The sequence below is a fragment of the Macaca nemestrina genome, chromosome 13 (assembly GCF_043159975.1).
Source record: "Macaca nemestrina isolate mMacNem1 chromosome 13, mMacNem.hap1, whole genome shotgun sequence".
NCBI lineage: Eukaryota > Metazoa > Chordata > Mammalia > Primates > Cercopithecidae > Macaca > Macaca nemestrina.
The window spans coordinates 103787841-103812417 of record NC_092137.1 but is presented as its reverse complement, the minus strand read 5'-3'; the positions used below and the strand labels follow the sequence as shown (position 1 = coordinate 103812417).

The 24577-nt window shown below is 40.1% G+C and overlaps 1 long non-coding RNA gene and 1 gene segment (V, D, J or C); one reads left to right on the top strand and one right to left on the bottom strand.

Moving 5' to 3' along the window:
• Positions 1-4825: 4825 nt before the first annotated feature.
• Positions 4826-12703, bottom strand: LOC139358000 (uncharacterized). Its single transcript, XR_011612179.1, has 4 exons — positions 12516-12703; positions 9621-9757; positions 5807-5999; positions 4826-4837 (listed from the first exon to the last, which is right to left on the bottom strand). It is a non-coding gene; the product is annotated as an uncharacterized lncRNA (long non-coding RNA).
• Positions 12704-17887: 5184 nt separating this feature from the next.
• On the top strand, positions 17888-18567 carry LOC105467700 (immunoglobulin kappa variable 3-11-like). The segment is given in 2 exon segments: positions 17888-17976; positions 18146-18567. Coding segments are annotated over 2 exon segments (456 nt in total).
• The last annotated feature ends 6010 nt before the right edge of the window (positions 18568-24577 follow it).

Below are 24577 nucleotides of genomic sequence, written 5' to 3'. Positions count from 1 at the left end.
TATACCACACATATTTTACCCCAAGGTGAAAAAATATGATATGAAATAATATGTCTATGTTTTGGTTTCAGGCAGATAGAGTCATGAGTTCCCTTCACATGATGTTTCAAGTTGGAAAACACGATGTGGAGAAAGTTGAATTGTGTGCCCGTTGGGTTAAACCCGAACATCAAGGCATGGGCAGGTTAAGGTCTGCTTTCTCTGCTTTCAAGATGATGCCTGGATCATTGAGTCTTTCAAAGGAAGGAAAGCCATGTCTTAACATGACAGAGGAGCAGAAGAGAGAGAGATCCCAGCCCTGTAATCCCTGTTTCTTGTGTCAATAATGTATTCCACTAGAGGGCTCCACTCTCATGACCTAAACACATCCCAATAGGCCCCACCTGGCAATACCATTATACTGAGAATTAACTTGACAACAGATGGATTCTGGAGGGCACAGTGAAACCATAAAACTTTCCTAAAAGATACACATTCCAGGCCATCTGGCCAGCAATGCATGCAGGCAGAGTTCTCTGCCCAAGATCATAACACATATATATGGCCAGTGGAAGTCAGCAGAGGTACAACAAAAGGAAAGCATTAGATTACAGATGGGGACTGCTACATTCATCATGGAACAGTTAACCCTTGAATAACCTGGGTTTGAAATTTGCAGATCCACGTATATTTTCTTCTGTGTGTGTCACCTGTAAGCAAGCATTTAATAAGTAGTAAATATATTTTCTCATTTTTATGATCTTCTAAATGACATTTTTTCCTTTAGCACATTTTATTAGAAGAATACAGATTATAATATATCAACTAGTTATTTTCTCACTAAGGCTTCCAGTTCAAAGTAAGTTATTAGTACTTAAGTTAAGCATGAAAAATTTTTACACAGGTTTTCATCTGCAGCAGTGATCAGTGCCCCAACCTCTACTTTGTTCAGGGGTCAGCTGCTCTTTCAGTCTATAGCTGCATCTCTCTGGAACAGGATCTTGGCAGTGGTTGCAAGTAAAGGAATCCAGGAAATAACATCTCAAACTATGCTTCATTGGTATGATGATTATGTAAAGCCAAAGGCATTTAGAAAGCAGCAAATGCACAAATAGGCTTTTCCTAAATATCCCTTATCTGCCTAAAAGCAGATTCTCCAGAAGGAAACCAATTGTCAGGAAAACTCATCCTGGGAATTTTTGTATCTGGAAAGATGAACACAAAACAAGAATCAAAATAAAAGAGACTGGAAGTTGATGCTTTATCCAGAAAGGCAATTACATGTTCTTTTGAGAATGCAATTCTATGCTCATCTATTCTCTGCAGGTTGCCTACACTTCTGATTTCCCTCTTCCCTAGAAAGGAAATATGAACTGGATCTCACTGAGTAATCTGGGTAATCACCCTGCAATGATATCCCACTGTACTTTAAGTGAATTTTGTTTGCCTTTTCTCTTATTAATCTTCCTTTTGTCCGTTCATTTTCAGCAAATATTTAGAGGACAAATAGAGCTTTCTTCCTTTCTCCCAATATAAAGAAGTTCCCTTACAATTCAGGCTGCTTACAAAGCAGCAGGAAGGTTTGTACACAGGCTACAGCACTGTGATTTCACTCCCCTAGTCAGGCATCAGTAAACTTTTGTACAGCCCTAGACTGTAGGCCACTGATGCTGATATCATTGGATCCACTTCCCCTGTTACTGAGCCAGGATGGGACATTTTAGGGCACATTACACATGTGAGATACAATGAGTGCAAATCTGTGTCCAGTTTCATTTGGATCCAATTGTTTTTTCCATGTACACAGGATAGGCAGTTGCTTAATAAGAGATTGAGTATGTTTTTCCTAAAGATGTTAACAGGGAGGCTGGTATCTCGGCCGGGATGATGTCCTAACTCACTAATAAAAAGTAATAAAAGAAAGTATCATTGATGGTGCATGGCAAGGACATGCTCCATGCAGTGGTCACCCTCACTAAGAGGGATGAACTTTGGGAAACAATACTCAGTGGGAGAAAAGAAGGTAGACTATGAAGGTGCCCAAAACAAGAATAAGGTGCAGCCCATTTAGTCTCTGGGTATTACAGAGACCTGCAGCTCTTGATAATGGCGGATCTGTGAGTGCTGCACGCATTGAGGAAACACGGTATCATCTTTGTATCTGTAGTAAATTACTTCAGCTAATACTGGTAAAAACAATACCATAACACCATTACCTAATACTTACTAATATATACGGCATCGTGTCAATAAATTTTATTTTTAATTTTCTTAGAAAGGAACAATGTTACACTCACAGAAATGTTAAAAGTATAGGACAACGTACCCCCTTCCCTAACTCGAATTATATGAGACTTTTGAAGACCTGAGAATCCTGTCTAGCATTTTACTATGTGTTTCCTGCAAACAAGAATATTCTCCTAAATAATCCCCATACACCAATGAAATACATCACCCCATTGACTCCTGAGGAATATTTCAAATTGTCAGAAAAAAAACTAAAAAATGTTTCTCATGACAAAATAGTCCCCAGTAGAAACACATTCTCTGCTGACAAATTTATGCTACCCTGGTCTTACTTGGGACACCTGGGAACACTGAGCCAGTGCTTAGCTACTGAGATGAGCCAGCCCTGCAGCTGTGCCTAGCCCACCCCGTCTTCTTCTCATTTGCATATTCCCAGAGCACATCCTCCTGCCCTGAAGATTTATTAATAGGCTGGACACACTTCGTGCAGGAGTTAGAACCTGTCAGGACACAGCATGGACATGAGGGTCCCCGCTCAGTTCCTGGGGCTCCTGCTGCTCTGGTTCCCAGGTAAGGAAGGAGAACACTAGCAGTTTACTCAGCCCAGTGTGCTCAGTACTGCCTGGCTATTCAAGGAAGTCTTCCTATAATATGATCAGTAGTATGAATATTTGTTTTTCTGTTTCCAATCTCAGGTGCCAGATGTGACATCCAGATGACCCAGTCTCCATCCTCCCTGTCTGCATCTGTAGGAGACAAAGTCACCATCACTTGCCATGCCAGTCAGGGTATTAGCAGTTGGTTAGCCTGGTATCAGCAGAAACCAGGGAAAGCCCCTAAGCCCCTGATCTATAAGGCATCCAGTTTACAAAGTGGGGTCCCATCAAGGTTCAGCGGCAGTGGATCTGGGACGGATTACACTCTCACCATCAGCAGCCTGCAGCCTGAAGATTTTGCAACTTATTACTGTCAACAGTATGATAATCTCCCTCCCACAGTGTTACACACCCGAACATAAACCCCCAGGGAAGCAGATGTGTGAGGCTGGGCTGCCCCAGCTGCTCCTCCTGATGCCTCCATGGGCTGAGAGTGTTCCTCAGATGCAGCCACACTCTGATGGTGTTGGTAGAGGGGGACATGAAGTCACATCTGCACCATAATACTTTTTGCTTTCTCAGCCCCAACTGCAAAGACATAACAAAGACTCTCCTATTTTAATAAAGACAGAGATGCTTACACCTGAGGATTCTAGTTTATAGCTTTAGTTGTAATTCATATAACAGAGAAGAAGCCAAAATAGATGTTCTAAGCAGGAATTGTCTTAATATGGAGAATTAGAGTCTAAAGTACTGAAGTCTAAACAAAATGTAGAGATGAATCTCTAAGTTTAATGTTTTATTTGCAAAAGAATATTTGCCAAATGGGGCATACAGGAAAACTCAGTGGTCTTCAATATGTTGGAAGAACAAAGAGAAGGTTAGAGTTTTATGAAAAAGGGAAAATATTACCTATGGCTCTTTGAGAAAGTTCATTGGCACTAGGAAGGGTTGGGAGCTGGCAAACTCAGACTGGTAAGCAGTGGTGGACAAAGTGAATCCTAGAATTATATCAAGTTATCTCAGAAGTTGTGGGTAAATGTGATTTCAAGGAATAAGAAGCCAAAGCTGTGAAGCTTGAAGAGAATTCTGTTATGGAAATGCCAAGGATTCGGTGTAGATCCTGCTGCTCACCACACAGAAAAAAATCACTAAGACAGCAAATATTGCCAAGGAACAGGCTTTAATCAGGTGCTTCAACCGAGGAGATGGGACACCATTCACAAATGTATCTCCCTGACCAACTAAAATTAGGGGTTTAGATAGCAGGGAAGAAATGTGGGAAAGCAGGAATTAGGGAGGGGTAATGAAGATAATCTGGTCAAAAGGAAGCAGGAGGTCAGTTAGTCAATCGTAATGGGTGAAGGATCTGACGTCTCACTGTCCTGATTCAGTGATATATAAGGTTCAGCTCCTTGATAGTATCTGGAGGCCTGATGGTTGGTTTCCTGAGAAAAGAACTCAGATAAGACAAATGTAACTTGTAACTATCTTGAGTTTTAAGACTGGGGGAGTCAATTTCTATGTTTATTCAAAAAAACCATAAACATTAGTTCCATGGGATAATAGAGCCTATTTCAATTGCATTCTAGACACAATACTTTGCACACTGAATGCCTTTCCCCCCGGTGTCTTGGCTGTGTTGGGTATGACAAGAATGACTTAATTCCTATGATTAACTTGCACACTACAATCTTTCAAAACCAAGGATATAGTAGTCATGAAAGCTGATATTAGAAGCAGGATTCTCTGGTGCTTCCTCAGAAAACAGAATGCATCTGCCCCTGAAATACGGGCTATCTAACCATGTGATCCTCAGTCCTGTCTGGAAGCTTATGGGTTGGGGTGCTGATGCTTTCAGCTTCCTACAGCACCTTTCCAGGTGTTTCTGCAGTCCTAACCTCTGTCCCTGTGTCTTTCTTAGGTACCAGTGGAGAATATTGAGTCATCCTTTTCTGCCTTCCAAATCTCATGGGAGGATCTCTTACTGGGCAACTCTATAGGACAAAAGGGAGCTAAGAAGACATATTTACATAAGTTAAAAGATTTTTCCCCCAATGAGGCCATTTTTAAAAATTATATTTAAAGGCACAAGTTGAAAACACGTCCAACTTTATTTTCTTATTAATGCAAATGTACATTTGCAAATATTTTCAAACTTGTAAAGATTGAAAACATAATTATTTGTCCATGGAATGATCAAACACCTCTATAATTAAATGGAGCAAATATTTTCTGGACAATTTGTACTCACTGAAATAAAGGAATATATTTAAAATGTGTGAAGCTATGTTAGAAATTATTGGACTTAAATTCAACTGTGCAGCTCGGTTTGGGATGTTGTTCACGCCTGTGAACTGTCACAAGAATCTTGTGTCATATGTAGTCACTGCTGTTCAGCTTTGTCTTCAGACAATTGATATCTATAGGCTGAAGATGATCTCTGTGTCCTGCAGAGGAACCACTCAGTTGAACCTCTCCTTGATCAGCCAGATGATCGTGAACATGAACATCCATGAGCATGAAAACGAATGTTTACTATTATCAGCCACTGAATTTAGTATTTAACTAGTTACCAATATTTAATGCATAAAATCTTACTGATACAGTATTTATACCTCTACCTATATATACACACATGTATTTTTTCTTAAATTGGTGGTACAAATGTGAACATTTAGTAATCAAATTATGAAGTGATTAAGGGAAAATTAAAGACAAAATTAAAACTAATTAGTATTTCCTTAAATAAAATTTACCTTATTTATGGAAAAATGTGCATATATTTATTCAAGATACATGGAAGTAAACATATATTTGATAAAACATTGGCTATAAATATATATAGTATTCATATACATTTAAATAATCTGTTACATTTCATAAAAATATGGTATTCTGCACCACATATAGTTCATACTCTTGCCAGAGAAAATTTCTTTGTAGCCTTTATTTTTAAAACTCTACCAAATGGTTGTCCTTACCTAAAATATTTTTCCAACCACGTGGAGCTCCAAGGGTAGGACTAGAGTATATTTTGACTAATGTGGAATAGGTAACCATTGCATCGTGTAAAGTCTCCATTATGTTCATGCCCACGACGATGATATGCCAAATAGAGTTCTCACAACAATGGATGCTGGATGGAGTCACATCAGTGCCATTGTCAAGGAAGCCCTGGAAATGTAAAAACCATAACAATGAGTAAACTGCAAGGGTTGCATCTGATGATCACATTGCAAAGAGAACAGCACATTGCATACAGAACAGTACTTTAATAATAATAATTTTTTGTTTTTGAGACGTAGTCTTGCTCTGTCGTCAGGCTGGAGTGCAGATCATCAGGCCTTAAAAGAAACACAACAGGATGACTGCAGACAAAGCCATTCTGGATGAGCTGTGACTAGATGTTTCAAAAATGAGCCATAAAATGTTTTCCAAGTGAATATTAATTGAAATGCCATTAATGAGCATGAGGTTTTTAATAATGAGGATGATTCAACACTTGGAATTCAGTCAGTCACCTTTTCCAGCTTTCCCAGGGAGTCTAATGAACCAATGTTATGGAGGTCCCTGTGGGGACTCAATAATAAGAGTTTCAACTAACTGAGATGTACAGGGCTACTGGCTCTTCTGAACACCTAATGCCTCCTGAACCCCTAACATTGTACCACACATCAGGGCTCAGATGAACAGCTGGGGTCAGGTGATACTAGTAGACCTCTTGTAACATGAGGAGGGCACTGGTTATTTTCCTATATATGAATTTGCCTTTCTTTTCGGTTATATTTCTGCATAAAATATTATTTGGGGATTTTCCAAGTGCTTTCATCAGAGTCAGGAAAGTCTTCCATACTATGGCTTTGGATCAAGCAACTTTTTTACCTCAAAAAAAAGTGAAAGAAAGTGTAACTCATGATCTTATCATGTGCACAGGGGCAGCTATCCCTATAGACAGAGAAAAAAAACATTATTAATGAAGCAAAGCTGGCACATAAACCCTTGTGCTATTGAATTGCTATGCTGTCAGATGTGGTGGAGGTTCTGAAACACGGACCGTGAATGGTGCTATTATTCCCATAAACAGAATATTTATATCTTGAAAATGAGCTGTAGACTCATCATTGTTATGCAAGCTGAACAACTTGAAATGCTCTATATTTTCTCAGGGCTGCAGTTTTCTGGCTGATGGTTTTTCGTTTGTTTTGTTTTTTTGTTTTTGAGACGTAGTCTTGCTCTGTCGCCAGGCTGGAGTGCAGTGGTGTGATCTTGGCTCACTGCAACCTCCGCCTCCCAGGTACAAGTTATTCTCCTGTCTTAGCCTTCCCAAGTAGCTGGGACTACAGGTGTGTGCCACCATGCCTAGCAAATTTTTGTATTTTTTGTAGAGACGGGGTTTCACCATATTGGCCAAGATGGTCTCTATCCCTTGACCTCGTGATCTGTGCACACCAGCCTCCCAAAGTGCTGGGATTACAGTTGTGAGCCACTGCGCCCAGCCTAGTTGATGGTTCTTAATCCAAAGAGTTGACATGACAATTATACCATTAAATTGGAAGAAATGATAGGATAAGCATGTGACCATTTAGACTTAATACAATACTGGATAAATTGTCAACACAAGGCATTAGGGTGTGTGCTGGGGCCATAGATCTAGCCCATATAAAGCAAGAGCAAATAGAATTGATTTTACATATTTTAGAGAGAAAGTACAGAAAATATGGACCCTAGGGGACCTTCTGGAATGTTTCTATTGATTGCCATTTTCACTGGTAAAACTCAGAGAAGATTTCAACAGTCATCAGGATGAAGTTCTAGGGATCACAGTCATGTGAAGCATTCCCTGCACTTGGATCCCCAGTGAGGCAAAGGGAAGATGAAACGCATAGTGGGATATGGAGGTGTAAACACCAGGGACAGCCTCCTGGTTGGTTTAAATGTTGAAAAGTGTATTTATTTTTTCTCTTTAGATTTATCCCTGAATCAGTTGGATCTGAGAAAACTCATTATGTCTGGTTACGCAGAAAGGTGTTTATTATCATGAATTAATGGATAAAAAACATTTGGGGAAACCAGAGTGGCAGCTCAGGCAACCCCAAGTACTCCTTCTGCTGTACCTTGATCCTCTCCCTGCCCTGTGTTTTCCACAGTCAAGAAGGATACCCTCATTTTGATAGAAACCTGGCAAGTGAACATATTGTGCCCACAGGACTGTGCTGGCTGGCTGTGACCCAGACCAGGAAAATGATCACATTTGAGTGAGATCAGGCAGTTCCCCTCCCTCATCTCAATCCAAAAGCATTCTGTAGCGACACATTTGATGGGCATTCTTCACTACATCTGGGACTTAGGACATGTCCTCCAAAGACATGAGGAGTAGCCTTTCCAGACTCTACCATAGAGAAAGTATTGCCAGAAACTAGAGAATAAAATAAATATGAAAGAAGCTGGTGACAATAACTAAATGTGCCATGCATATATGTATTTTAAATAATTTAATCTTTTCTATAAAATTCAAAGTGCTATTTTTAGCCACCTGTACAATTTAGACCACAAATTAAATAATAAGTAAACAGATTAGTGACTCATGAAAGAAGATCCTTTTTTCCTAGAAGGTGTTAGGCTGAACAGATTGGAGTTTCCCCCACATTTTGGGAAGCACAATGTTATGTGGGTAGCATGATGTTCTTTGTAAAGGAAATCTTTATGTTAGGTTGTAGCATGTTGCTGTTGATATCAGCAATTCCTGAAAATGTAAGTGTAGAAAGATGTGTATTTATGATAGAAAGCCACAGGATGCACTTGGGCAGAAATAACACCTGTACCCATGAAAACAGGTGAATCTACATGAGACTGAAATGAAGATGTCATCAACACAGGCAGGTCTGCAGAGAAAGGGGTCAGCTCTCTAGTAGCTGATAGCAGAGCTGCTGTCCTTCTGGGGGCAGTAGTGAGAAGAGCTGCTTTCTTTTCTGCAGGAGACAGCTTGAATGTGGAGTCTCAGGCAGCAGGAGCTCCTCCCCAGCCTGTGCCAGCAGTGCCACTCTTGAAATTGCTGTAGAGGCTTTGTCTGGAGACTGTTCCTTAAGGCTCTTCAACAATTTGCAAGGAATTTAATATCCTCTAGTAAATCCTTTTATGCTTCATGGGTTTGACATTAGCAACAGGGAATACACACAGTTTACAGTGACATCATTCACAGCCTCCTTTTTTTCTGGCTAAATATAATGCTTTCCAAGTGGACCTGCCAGAGGAAGCCAGTGTAAACAACAATGCATGCCACCCAAAATGCAAGACAAATATGCTGGGGAAAGCCACTGGGTTCTCACGTAGCTGCACTGTCCCCTGGTACAAAATGGGAGACTGTAAAATTCTTAGCTCCATCATCAGAGAGATGGTGCAGTGTGACCTTCTCAGCATAGTAAGTCAGTATTTACAGACATTTAGATACTAACAACTTTAACACCGTAATACGGGCAAAAGTAGAAAAGAAAATAAATTGGACTACATAAAAATTTAAAATGTGCATCCAAAGTCATAATCAACACAATGAAAATGCAACATGTGGAATAGAAGAAAATGTTTGTAAATCATATATCTGATAAGGGGTTAATAATATCCACTATATAAAAATAAGTCCTACATGTCAACAGTAAAAATAAAATACCTGATTAAAAATGAGAAAAGTACATGAATCAACATTTCCCTAAAGAATATTCTTCAGAGATAATTAGATAACTAGCATAGAAAAAGATGCTTAACATTATTAATCCTTAGAAAAGTAAAAACAAAACCCACCTCTCACCTATTAGGATTTTTTTTTTCCCCAACAGAAATGACCAGTCTTGGTGAGAATTTAGGGACCTGGAACTGCTCTGGACACTGTCATGGTGAAGTAAATGGCCCATCTGCTGTGAGAAGCCACGTGGTGATTCCTTGAAGAATTAATGGAAATAATATATAATTCAGCAATTCCACTTTTGGACATATACCCAAGTAATTGATGACATTAACTTGAGGAGATATTTGTATACCCACTCAGAACCAAATTATTCACAATAACCAAAAGGTAGAAGCAACTCAAATGTTCACAACGGAGGGAACTGGTAACCCAAATGTGGTATATACATACAATAGCATATTATTTAGCTTTAAAAAGGGAAATTCTGACACATGCTACAACATGGATGAAACTAGAGGACATTACACTAAGTGAAATAAGCCAGTCACAAAAAGATTACTGAGTTATGATTTCACTACGGTATTTGCAGTACAGTTTCCATTTTGCTATGAATCAACACAGTCCCTGTCCCTTTCCTGCTTGTAGTTTTCTGGAATAACTATAGAACGCTCTGGAACTGTAACATTCTGAGATAGGGCACGATTGGCCAGAACAGCCTGCGCTGGCTGCGTTTCTGTCCCTGCTAGAAACAGGAATTTCTTCAACACTCTAACCCAGTGTGTCATGTGATTCTAAGACATAAAACCCAGGGTAGGCTGCATTCCAGGGCCCCTCAGTTGCAGTCCTTGTTGGGTATGCATGGTCTCGAGTCAATCGGCCCCGGCAGCTTTCTGCTCTCTCTGGTTGACTCTCTGTAAGTAGGAATCCACTTCGTGTAACTGGTTGTGTGTATGGGTGTTGTGTGTCTCACCCAATTTGGGTAAGTTGGAGACCAGTGCACAGCAAACCTTCTTGGCAAAATTGGTGCAATGAGAAGGTTTGATGTGAGAGAACCATGGCTTATTGGTGAAGTTGGAGGAACAATACTCTCCAGTCCCTGGCCCAGGACAGAGACATCAGGGGATGCAAGGGCTGGACGTGCAGATGGATGTTTAATGAGGAGGGAGGATAAATGGGACATGGTGAGAGGCAGCGTTTGATGTGGCAGTGAGTCAGTGGAAACACCGGAGAAGCAGGACAGCAAGAGACAGCAAGAGACGGTATTTTGTGAGAAGATGAACATAGCGATCAGCAATGGGCAAGACAGTTATTGGAGACGTAGCAAGACGGCGACCAGTGAGAGAGGGTGAGATGGTGATCAGCGCTACAGCGATTACAGCTAGAGTTGCTTACATTGCAGAGCTGTTAACAATGGACAAAGGGTGTTTTAAGAGCCATCATCTTTCCTGACAGGCAGTGGAGCCCTGGGGATGGGCAAGTGGCCACATAGCCACCGCATCATGCAGGCCAGCAGCTCCGTGCACCAGTTCCCCCGCGGGAGCTCAACCCACCCGAACTGGGGACCCTGGAGAGATCTTCACGCAGGCCCCACATTAGAGACTGCTTGGCACCATTTTGGCTCCTGCACACCTGTAAGGGTCCCCTCTGCACCCCTGCCCCATATCAGATGATCCAGGGAATCAGGCCTTTGGCTAGATAGTCCATTTGAATTCCCCCATAGCACACCTGACTACATACTCGTTGCTCCTTCCCTTAGTCATTTTTCCTCGAATGCCATTTTATTTATCCATCAGTCATTTTATCTTATTTTCTGCCCCAATATATATGTTCGCTTTGCAGTTTTGGCTTTGGCTCACTGCTAATTATGTTTGTGCAATTGTTTAAGGCAGGACACTTGGTTGTAAGAATTCTCCTGTTCTGTTGACTCTAAGAAGCCAGAGTCACATTGTTCTATGGCCCCAACCAGGCCTTTGAGGCTCACTGTTGGCCACCTCACTGAGGCTCCAGGATTTCCTGCACTGATCAGCCCCTGGATATTCCAGGGCTTCCAGGCGTTTGGTGTGGGGACACTCCTAGGCTGATACTCGGGACTCTGGGTATTCAGCATTTGGTATTGTTGGCCATTCCCTGGATGCTCCCGGGTTTTCAGCATTGACATTCCTCCTAGGATTGTGGATTGGAGCCTCACCCTATGGGAATCTTGGTTTGCCTTCTCTTGTTTTCTGCCCTAAAGTTACCATGTTATCATTTTCCATAACGGCATTGAGTTTTCTTTTTGTCACTTTATTTACACTTTTTGTTCTACACTTTACTTAATGAAAATACTGCTTTAAGGCCGGGCATGGTGTCTCACGCCTGTAATCCCAGCACTTTGGGAACCCAAGGTGGGTGGATCATTCGAGGTCAGGAGTTCAAGACCAACCTAGCCAGCACTGTGAAGTGTTGTCTCTACTAAAAATACAAAAAATGAGCCGGATATGGTGATGCCTGCCTGTAATCCTAGATACTTGGGAGGCTGAGGCACGAGAATTGCTTGAACCCAGGAGGCGAAGGGTGCAGTGAGCCGAGATTGCACAACTACGCTCCAGCCTGGGTAAAAGAGTAAAAAAATAAAACAATAAACAAAAATTTAAAACATAAAAATAGTGCTTTTGTCATATTTTGTTCACTAACAAATGCTTACATCCACTTTCATAACATCTTACTACCTCATCTCATACCTTCGATGCAGGAAGTGGAAATCTGAGAAGAGAACGATTGATGGCCCAGTCACTTTCTAGAAAGTGGTCTGCATATTGAAACTGGGTTTTCTTAAGTTACTGATTTGATAAATTATGGAAAATTTTGTTTTTGAGGCCGGCTACAGTGACTCGTGCCTGCAATCCCAGCACTTTGGGAGGCCAAGGCAGGTGGATCATTTGAGGTCGGGAGTACAAGACCAGCCTGGCCAATATGGTAAAACCCCATCTCTACTAAAAAAACAAAAACTAGCCAGGCGCAGTGGTATGTACCTGTAATCCCAGCTACTCAGGAGGCTGAGGCAGGAGAATGGCTGAAACCTGGGAGGTGGAGGTTGTGGTGAGCCAAGATCGTGCCACCGCACTCCAGGCTGGGTGACAGAGAAAGACTACCTCAAAAACAAAACAAAACAAAAAAGTAAAACAGAAAATTTTGCCTTTGATACGATAATGAGTTTCTTTTAAAACTTCTGAGATTAAGGCCGGGCGCGGTGGCTCAAGCCTGTAATCCCAGCACTTTGGGAGGCCGAGACGGGCGGATCACGAGGTCAGGAGATCGAGACCATCCTGGCTAACTCGGTGAAACCCCGTCTCTACTAAAAAAATACAAAAAACTAGCCGGGCGAGATGGCGGCGCCTGTGGTCCCAGCTACTTGGGGGGCTGAGGCAGGAGAATGGCGTGAACCCAGGAGGCGGAGCTTGCAGTGAGCTGAGATCCGGCCACTGCACTCCAGCCTGGGCCACAGAGCCAGACTCCGTCTCAAAAAAAAAAAAAAAACTTCTGAGATTAGTGTCTTAGAGATTCAACTGTTGTGTTTTGCTGCTTTCAGCTTGTTCTTCCTTTAAACAGGTCTGGGATCATTGCTCTCTCCTTTTGCTTCTTCATCAGCTGCTGTGACTTTTTCACCTCCATTTCTGACTGTTGGTGCAGCCTTGATACTGAAGTGTTTTGTCTTAGAGTTCTGTGGAAGCAATGTTTTCCCCCAATATAATATTAGTCTATGTACTTGGTTTGTTAACATATATAACCTAATTTGGGGCTTTACTTTTTTATTTTTATACAGCTTTAAAAATATATATGTTCTTCTTTGAGATTCTCACTCTGTCACCCAGGCTGCAGTGCAGTGGTGTGACCTCGGCTCACTGCAACCTCCGCCTCCTGGGTTCAAGCGATTCTCCTGCCTCAGCCTCCCGAGTAGCTGGGACTACAGGCACGTGCCACCACACCTAACTAAATTTTTTTATTTTTAGTAGAGATGGGGTTTCACCATGTGAGCCAGGATGGCCTCTATCTCCTGATCTCGTGAACTACGTGCTTAAGGGCTAATGAGTGCCTATCCACCTCCATGCTGTCTGACTTAAAATATTTAATTGTCTATAAATTTGTTTATTCCACACTCCTTGGCCAAAGGAACTATAAAGAAACCTAAGAACATCTCATTCAAGCCATGGTGGGAAACAGGGAGTCACTCTACCACTATTCAAAATGTAGGCCAGATTCAAAAGGCCTTTTAAAATTATGAAAATAAAATAGTTCCCTTTTCCACAAAAGGGAATAATAGCTCCTCTGTTTAACCAGAAGACTTAGTCTTACTAAAAACTTTAAAAGAAAGAACTGGCTGGGTGCAATGGTTCATGCCTGTAATCTCAACATTTTGGGAGGCTGAGGTGGGTGGATTACTTGAGGCCAGGAGTTCAAACCCAGCCTTGCCAACATAGCAAAACCATATCTTTACTAACATTACAAAAAATTAGCTGGACATGGTGATACATGCTTGTAATCCCAGCCACTGAGGAGGCTGAGGCATGAAAATAGCTTGACACCAGGAGGCAGAGGTTGCAGCGAGCCCAGCCGAGATTGTGCCACTGCACTCCAGCCTGGGCAACAGAGCGAGACTCTGTCTCAAACAACAACAACAACAAAATGATCCCCCAAGAATGAATAATAACCAGAATAGGAGGTTCTTATCAGATATTCTTAATTACTCTAACTACTGTTAGGCTTCAGGAAGTCACTAGTTGGGTACAGCTGTCCAGGATTAAACCTGTTTCTTACGAGGTCCTGCAGGCACAAAAGGTGGACACCACAACCTCCATTTATAAAACCTAGAAAACTTAAGGCTGCTGTTTTGCAAACACATAGATTAATAACGTGGTTCCGTGGGTGGACATAGGAGCATTAATTTTTCTCTCTCTTCCAATTATAATTTTCTTGTTTAACCTCCTAGTAAAGTTTATATCTTCTAAATTTCTTGTAAAGATGATAAAGTTTTTCAAAAGTCATCCAATCCCTTCTGTCTTCTGTCCCCACAAATGAAAGCATCCTGCCATCGGGTCCCTTAGTTCAGGTACCAAAGATTTTTACTCCTCAAATGCTAGGGAAGGCCTGCACCCATAAAGTCAGCAGGAAGCACTTACAGAAAATGGACTCTGCTCTTCTGCAGTCCCCTTAAGATTAAGGAGGAGTATCTAATCTCTGAGGGGCAATGAGATAGGAGGTGGATGGGACTCAACCCGGGACCAGATTGAAGACTAGCTGACACAAGGAAGAGACACAGGAAGCACCTGTCCATAAGACATGCCCACCAGGGCCAAATCAGTTTACCATTGCCGTGGCAACACCTGAAAGTTAATGTCCATCTTCTAGCTACTTCTGAATAACCCACTCCTTAATTAGCATGTCATTAAAAGAGGGGATAAATACGACTGTAAAACTGCCCCTGCGCCGCTGCTCCTGGCACACTGCCTATGGGGAGCTCCGTTCCACAAGAGCAGTCACAGAGCTGTAACGGCCACCTCAGTAAAGCCGTTTCCTTCCACCACCCGCTTACGCTGCGCTCCTTCCTGAGTGAGGCCAAGAATCTGCCCTGCACCACTTTTGTCAAGTTAGTTGTCAAAAACTACTCATAACATCCTCTCTTTAATTATTTTACTCTTATAGGCTGTGTAATGACTTTCTCCTTTCCATGTACGATATTGTGTTTTGTGTCCTTTTTCTTTCCCTCTTCTTTATACACCCTTCATCAAGTAGTCACAGGCTTCAATTCAGTTCTTTCTTGTGGTAGTATGGCTCATGAGAAACGCTGATTCTTCTGGGTAGGAGGCCATTCACCATTTTCATATGTAACACCGTAAAAATACTGTGACACGAGCCTCCACTTCACAAACTGACCACTGTCAAGCATCATCTCCCAACCAATAGAAATTTTTTGTTCCTCACTAGTTCACATAGGAGTAGAAATCTCAAGTTTAAAGTGTGGATTTGCACTTTACCACTTGGTGTATTCAAGAAGATGAATAATATTAATACATTAGTAGGTCCGGGCACAGTGGCTCAAGCCTGTAATCCCAGCACATTGGGAGGCTGAGGCAGGCAGATCACCTGAGGTCAGGAGTTTGAGATCAGCCTGGTCAACATGGCGAAACTCCATCTCTACTAAAAATACAAAAATTAGCCAGGTGTGGTAGCACATGCCCATAATCCCAGCTACTTGGGAGGCTGAAGCAGGAGAATGGTTTGAACCAGGGAGACGGAGGTTGCGGTGAGCCAAGATCATGCCCCTGTACTCCAGCCTGGGTGACAGAGCAATACTCTATCTCAAAAACAACAAAAAAATCAGTAGCTTTGAATTTTAAACATCCTTTTCACAAGAAACTCATCATTATTTCTGTCTAAAATAACGTTCTGATTCTTTCAGGAATGAGCCGGGTTTGATGCCTCTCTCCCTAACATGATAGAAGTGTGGCATAAATCTATGAAAAACCCCATTTCCCTTTGTCTACAAGAACTACCTTTGATTGAAAACTTCTTCCCTTGCTCTAGTCCTTTCTTCTACACCCAGCTCTACCTAATCTGTGACACAAAACAATACTTGTCAGGAAAGATTCTGGAAAGAGCAAAAGACTTCTGAGAGGTGTCAGAGATTCCTGCACCACCATCTGTCCATCTGTTGAGGGGGTTGTGAGTATGAGGCAGAGCAGAGCTTGTAAATCTACCTGCTTTCACTTCCACTGTATTTCCAAACAACAGCAACCACAGCAACAGCCATAACATCACAGGACAAACGTCTACTACTTCCAAGGCTTTTATCTCAGTAAATCTTCTCTCCCTCTATCTCAGGCAGCTAGAAGATTTAATACTCATACAAATAGTACTGTAACTTCTTGTTCATAATTGGAAAAGCAGACAAGACACAATGTAATACAGGCATTCCTTAAACCAGGTACCATTCAGTTTTGGATCATCACTGCACACATATACCCAGCATACGTCTAATATATGTGTACAAATCCATGAAGCAAAGTTACAATAGGTGGTGTTTTCTATTGTGTTGTATTTTCCTCTTATGTCATCTTCTCCTTTTTGTCACTAAAAAAATCTGTTCAAGTCAGTCTAAATTAATTATTGAATCACAAGTAGATAAAATCATTTATTTGATAACATCTTGACCCAATGTATATGTTTCTTTGCAAGACAGAGTCCTCATTTCCAAGATAACAAGCCTGACATAATTATACTGGAGCAAGCCCACAAGTAATGATGGTAGCTTTGCCTTATTGTCAGCCCTGGGGCAAGAATTAGACAAAAGATAACAAGGTAGGATAAAGATTACATAAGAAAGAAGGACAGCAACAGGACATGGTTACCTTTTATAGGGTAACATTTTGATAATGGATGATGAGTAGTAATGTCTTAGACAGGGATGAGTGGGAATGATTGAAGGTCTGAGTACTTTAGCACAGATTAAGAGCAAATCATTGGGATTTTAAGAGTGTGTACGGTTAGTGAAGAAAAAGCCCTAGAATTTAATTTCTGGATAAAACATTCTTGGACTATATTTAAGAATATTGTCCATACTAAGTAAGTATATTTATGATAATGGTGGATGACTGTAGTGCTGAATATTTAAACAATAAAAGCAAAATTAATTGTCACATGCATAACGTCCTGAATACTATTGTAAATATTTTATCTTATTTTATTTAAACTGTCAACTGCACTGTAAGGTAGGTACAATTATTGTGACAGTTACACAGATATGGAAACAGAGACACAGGGAAGTTTAGTTGCTTGATTAATTTCAAGCAATCAGCAAGCCATGGAGCATCTATGTCAGGGCCTGCCAGGCCATGTGACTGTAAACAGAAGTTTTAACTTTTTAATTCAAAGAGGGTATGTGTTTGGGTTAATGGAAAGCTTCAGGACCCTCAGAAAACTTATTAACAAGCAAATGAAAAGTGTATCTGGAAGATTAAGTTCTACCAGAGTCTTCATTTCAATGGGTCCAATAGTGCACTTAGGGAGATGACGGGGCATATTGAGGATAGGACGAGAGAAATGAAAACGCAGCCTTCTATATTATTCTTAACAGGCTTGTACTGAATATCCTCTGGGTGAATTTGGGTGACTGAAGAGAAGAAAGACACAGGAGTGAAATTCTGTGAGCACAAGGGGGAAGTTCTACACTCACAATGAGCCAACAGACTTTTCTGAACTGACAACCAGGGAGGCGCAGGATTCTCAGTGCAGAGAGGAAGAAGCAGATGGTCCCTGCAGCTGGAAGCCCAGCTCCCACCCCAGCTGCTTTGCATGTCCCTCCCAGCTGCCCTACCTTCCAGTGCCCATATCAATGCCTGGGTCAGAGCTCTGGGGAGCAACTGCTCAGTTAGGACCCAGAGGGAACCATGGAAGCCCCAGCACAGCTTCTCTTCCTCCTGCTACTCTGGCTCCCAGGTGAGGGGAACATGAGGTGGTTTTGCACAAGGCTGAAAAATCCTACCACCTCTGCTCAGCACCAAATACAATTAAAATTCAATGTAGATCAACAAGTTTGGCACTACTCAAAGATAGTGGGTTTGATCTAGATTCCATGAGTGTATTTCTGTTTTCTTTCCAATTTCAGATACCACCGGAGAAATAGTGATGACGCAGTCTCCAGCCACCCTGTCTTTGTCTCCAGGGGAAAGAGCCACCCTCTCCTGCAGGGCCAGTCAGAGTGTCAGCAGCAGGTTAGCCTGGTACCAGCAGAAACCTGGGCAGGCTCCCAGGCTCCTCATCTATGGTGCATCCAGCAGGGCCACTGGCATCCCAGACAGGTTCAGTGGCAGCGGGTCTGGGACAGACTTCACTCTCACCATCAGCAGCCTGGAGCCTGAAGATGTTGCAGTTTATTACTGTCTGCAGCGTAGTAACTGGCCTCACACAGCGATTCAACCTGAAACAAAAACCTCAACAAAACCATCAGTGTTTACTAGATTATACCAGCTGCTTCCTTTACTGACAGCTAGTGCGGTAGCCACTCAGTTTTAGCATCTCTGCTCTATTTGGACATTTTGTGGTTCTAAAAAAAAAATCCTTGAACAATTTGCACTTTGATTCTTGGAATCTCTTCAACTGAGGCACCAGAATCCCGTGTTTCCAGAAATAATGTCTCACTGTATGGATCCTTAAATAGCCCCAGTGGTTCTTCACTTTCCCAGTAGAAATAGCTCAGTGCATGTTGCACCGCTCCATTCGAATTCTACAACATTCTAAGTAGTAGAAAATTCTATTTATTTATGCAAATAGTTGACTCAGTAAAAGCTGTTCATGTGAAGATACTACCATGGTTGAATAAATCGCATTCTTTTTCTTTCTTCAGGCTATCAACATTTCAGTGGCAATTGGTTATTGTGAAAACTTTGGCCATTGAAAAGTGATCTAAATTATTTCTTCAATTTTCTTTAAGATTCAGTAGTTTGTAAAAGGATTAAAGTCTGTAAAAATAAAGTACATACTAGAAAAGGAAGAAATAGACTATTCCTAATGACGTCTGCAAATGACCAAGTAGAAGGAGGGATAGAAGCAGTTGTTTTCATTATTTTTCTTCCTTCCAAAAAGGATTTCATTGGTCATATTCATTTATTACCACCTATAAGACATGTTGACATTATGCAACATCTGCTATGAAGCACTGAGGATATATCTTAACTGTATTATTCTTGCCAAAAATTAATGCTGTGAATTAAATCAAGAGTAAACATCATACAAACTCAATTGGGAGGACATTCTTCAACATAACTGGCCAGTAATCTTCAAAAGTTTCACGGCCGTGAACGAGAAACAAAAGTGAAAAACTGTCAAAGATTTAAAGATATTAAGGGCAAGATGAGCAAATAAAATAAAGAAACTTGAATTTTATCTTGTAATATAAAAAAAAGGGATTAATGGGAAAATCAGTGAAATCCATATGGTATTTTAAAGGAGTTAACTAATAACATTATATCTATATTCATCGCACGGTTGTGATACTTACACTGTGATTATGCATGATGCTGACATTAGAGCAAGCTGGAGGAGGAGTCTATGTGAAGCATCTTTCCTATATTTTAAAAATTTTAAGTTTAAAAATATTTCCAAAAAAATTAAAAACTCATACAAACACACAGGAAACTAAAAATATAAGAAAAAGATGCTTTTTAAAAAAGTCCACAAGTTTCCTCCTATTTTGCACCTTTTCCTATGTCTGATTCTCATCTCGATTAAAGACAGTCATAGCTCTCATTATGTCGAGTGTAATCACTAATTTGCTCAGTTCTAAGAAGGCAACTTAAAAATTGATAGTGTGTTCCTTCATGACTGTGAAATCTAGGGATCAGGGTTCTCTATTTGTGAAGACCTTGGTTTCTCTTTAAACTGAGGGTGCAGAGTTCAATTTCTCCAATACAACATTACTTGTGTTAGTCCTTAACCTTATTTCACTTCAGTGTGGCTACTATGTTCATTTAAATGTATTTGAGAAGGCATCTCTGTTTATGGCATCACAAAGAGTTTAATACATCTTCTCTGCAAAAATCAACAACAAACACACATACAAATGTAAAGCTAAAAATTAAAGCTATTTCAGCACTGAAAATTAGCAAAGCATAAAATAATTAAAGATGTATATTCTTTAAAGAAAAAAGAAGTACTAGTGTTTTGAGGAAGGACAGAAAAAGTCTGTAGCCTGTTGCCTGTGACAGCACCCTTCTACCCACAACTCAGTCAGCATGAATTACGGAACTGAAGATTTACCAATATGAGCATAGCAAATAAAACTAGCAGCTTGCTGCCAAAGGGGGTGGACTTGAGTAAAGCCAAGGAGTGGAGTAAACTTCTTCAGTGTTTCCAGTTAAACATGGAGAACTTTATAAAAAATAAACAGAAAAAGCCCACAGCTTTGCTAGTGCAAGATGGTGCCTTGTGTGGGACAAGTAGTACATCTGCTGACAGTAAATAGCAGATTTCTGGATAAGACAGAGCCATATTGCTGAAACAATCTCTGCACACATTCCTGGTGACTTAGAAGCTATATATTCTAGGGATGAGACCCAGGAGTGCCTGGTGCAAAGTAAAACCAGAGGGTGGTAAAAACTAGCTGCATTTTGCTTGTGTTTTTTAAACTACACACAGATGGATTGACAGAAGATAGATTTATAAGCTCCAGATATTTGAGCAAAACTTCTTCTCAAATCCTTGTTGACCACTAAGCAGTGCAGATACATGTGTGGTTCCTATAAATTCAAACTAAAGATTAATATTAAGAATAAAAAGAAGCAGAGGTATCAGTGGTCAAACACCACATGAGATACAGATTTTTCAATATCAAGCATTGAAAATACATTTAATATATCTAATCCACTCAATATTGTATAGCCCAAACTACCCTCTCTTAAATGTGCTCAGAACACTCACATTAGCTTACAGTTGGGCAACATTATCTAACACAAAGCTTATCTTACAATAAAGTGTTGAATATCTTAGGTAATTTATTGGATACTATACTGAAAGAGAAAATAGAATAGTCATAGGAATACTAGAAGTACTATTTCTACTTGAATGCATATCACCCTCACACCATCTCAAAGTGAAAAAATTATAACTCCAACTCCCATAAGTCAGGTACTATCAGTCAGTTCAGACAAGTAACTAAGAAGAAAATTTAAAAATGCTCAGAAAAATGAAGCAAATTCAAGGCCTGACATGGTGGCTCAAGCCTGTAATCCCAGTACTTTGAGAGGCTGATGCAGAAGCATCACTTGAGGCCAGGAGTTTGAGACCAGGCTATGCAAAATGGTGACATCCTTGTCTTTACAAAAAACTTTTTAAAAATAGCAGAGAGTGGTAGCATTCACCTACATCCCAGCTACTCAGGAGAATGAAGCTGGAGGATCACTGGAGCCCAAGAGGTTGAGACTGCAGTGAGCTATGATCACACCACCACATTCCAGCCTAGGTGACAGAGTGAGACCCTGTTTCTAAACAAATTTAAATTTAAATTTAAAAAAACGATAATCTAAAGAGAGATACTGTAATATATTATCAAAAATGTACAGTTTACAGTTTAAAAAATCCTGGAAAAAAAACAGAGAAGTATGATCTATATTGTAGGAACAAAATAAAGCAACTACAATAACAGCAACAGAAAACAGTCAATGAAGGCTGATTCCAACTTTTCCTAAATATTGACTTTAGCAAAGACTACAAAGCAGTTAATATGCAGATGTTCAAATAGTTATTTTTAAAACTATGATCATTGACATAAAAAATAAAATATTAAAAAAAGATTCAGCAAATAGGGCCTCAAGAAAAGAAATGGGAAGTATTAAAAAATGGACAAATAGAAACTCTAGAAATGAAAAGTACAATAACCAAATTTAAATATTTATTAGCTGGGTCTAATTGCAATTTGAGATGGCAGAACAATCAGTTAACTTGGAAATAGAGGAATAGAAATTATTGAGTCAAAGAAAACGTTTAGAAAAAAATGGTAGAAGATTTCAGGGATTTAGAGCTCAGAGTAAAAGATACCAACAAATGTATAATGAGAGTCACAAAGAAGCAGAGACAGAGAAAGTGACTGAAAAAGTATTCGGAGAAATAATGATGAAAACTTTAAAATTAATAAAAACAATTCTCAGATGAAAAAATTCAGTAAAATCCTTTTAGATAATCAATAGAAATTTATAACTGAACTCCTTATATTAAAATTTTGAAAGACAAAGAGAAAATCTTCATTGCATCAAGAATGAAAGCAGACACTATATACAGAGAAACAACATAGCCATTGGCTAAGTTTTCGTCAAGACCAATAGAGGATAGAAGCAGTGAAATGACATATTTAAATGCTGAAAGGAAAAAAAAAAAAGGCAACTAGGAAATCTATATCCAGTGAAAATATCCTTTGAATCTAAAGAAAAAAACAAAAAAAAATTCTTTAATAAACAAATTAGATTCATTCATAGCAGCTATGTCTTTTAAGACATTTGAGAGAAAATCCTTCAGAATACCAGGAAATGACATCAGACAGGACCTTGGTTCCACTGGAAGAAATGAAGGCCTCGAAATAATAAGGAACAATACCAAGGCTAAAAAGATAAAAAATACTCTTAGTGCTATTTTTGTAAAGTTCAGGACAGGAAAACCTAAATGATTGTGTAGATGTCAGAAAGACAGTTACTTTTGCTGGGTGGGAGGGGTGAAAACCGACAAAGATTGTCCATGAGGGAAGCACAAGGGAATGTGAAATACTCTATCATTCCATCCAGACAATGAATTACACATAAACTTTTTTCAGTTGCACATTCAACATGTGTGAACTTTACTCTGGCTGTTTTATCAATTGAAAAAACAAAAAGAAACAGACAAAAAAATACCAAACTTAGACTGTTTCCCCCGTAGCAGTAATCACAGCCAAGAGCCCAGACTAATTTGGAATATTATTATTATCACCACTTCTTTATCCTATTTGAAGCTTACACTTTTCATCCAGCTATAGTTTCACAGCTCCACCTCTGGCCCATTCTTTTGGAAGAGCCCATAGCCATAGGGCAGGTAATACCTATGGAAGACTCATAAACAACATGATTGTTGGGTATTTAGTAGAAAACAAGTTGTATGTATCACATACTGTTCTATGCAGAGGGTACAATACATGTCAGTGAGAGAGTCTCTGTAGCAAAGAAAAGAAGTGTGAACTAGAGCTTCAGAATGTGATCCAGTTTTTAGAGTTCATCCGAAGAACACAGATCAAGGTGTCCTCTCATCTGGGCACGGGAAAGTGAAATGTCTGCAGGTTCTCCCCAGATCAGTGGCCTGTGGCTTTGGAGACGAGTACATGAAACTCACATTTGTTCACATCCACAGTCACTTGCTGGCTTCACCCATAGGAATGATGGTCTGGCTACCCAGTTACTTAGAAACTGTGCACACAGGGTGTCAGTTCATAACATGACAATTAAAACAGTGACTTTGGTTAAATGTATATCAGTAGTTACCTTCTGGAGGGAAAAATGAGCAGAGGGGATATAGTTTAATACCAAATGAAAAATCACAGCCTTGTGACTTCTTTCTTTTCCCATATCATTCATTATGATAATGCTGAAACTTCAGAGGATCAAATGAGCCCCATACATTCATCCCTAAACCTTTGTCTTTGTCCAGCTTGAGCCCACGTTTGGGCCATCCACTGGCCTCTGAGTACACTTGTGAGATGATCACTGTGCACACAGCATTGCTGGGGCGACTCACAGGCAGCTCCATGCTGAGTCTCACCTCGAACTCCCAGCATCACTGACCCTGAAGGAATGTCCTCCTGTTCTCCACAGCACCCAGAGCACAGCCTGCCCTGCTGTGATTTCACTGCCCAACTCAAAAATTCATCACAGATTCCACTGCCTCAAAGACAAATTCAGGTCCCAGGCAGAGGCTGGTGTGGGGGCCTAAGAGAAGCATCTTTTCATCAATTTTTCTGCTAGAAATTTCCAGGCATTTATAAGCTGAATTTCTATTCATAGTTACTATCTTAAAAATGGAAACTATTTCTAATACGAGAAACATAAAACATGGAAAATAGTTAAATCTCACCGGAGCATCATGTAGTAACAGACTCCAAATTCAACCAATCTAATTCTGAGCTCCCTGCCTTATGGTCCATCTCCATGATGTCTATGTGCTCCACCCTTATCCAATATATGTTCAAATAATTATTTTAACCTATTATAAAAGACTTAAAAAGCAATATATAAAGACAATGATTAAACAAATAGCGGCTCTCAAACAGAGACAAAACTACGAAAACAGAACTACCGGGAATCCAAGAAATGAAAGGTACAACAACTCAATTGAAAAAAAATATATTAAGTAGACTCATGAGCAATTTAAGATGACATGAGTATCAGTGAACTGAAAAACAAGTCAATAGAAATGATCTCATATAAAGAAGGGAAAATTGTAAAGAAAAATGAATAAAACCTCAGACATGATAGGTCCATGTGAAGAATACCAACAAATTTGTATTAGGAATAACAAAGAAAAG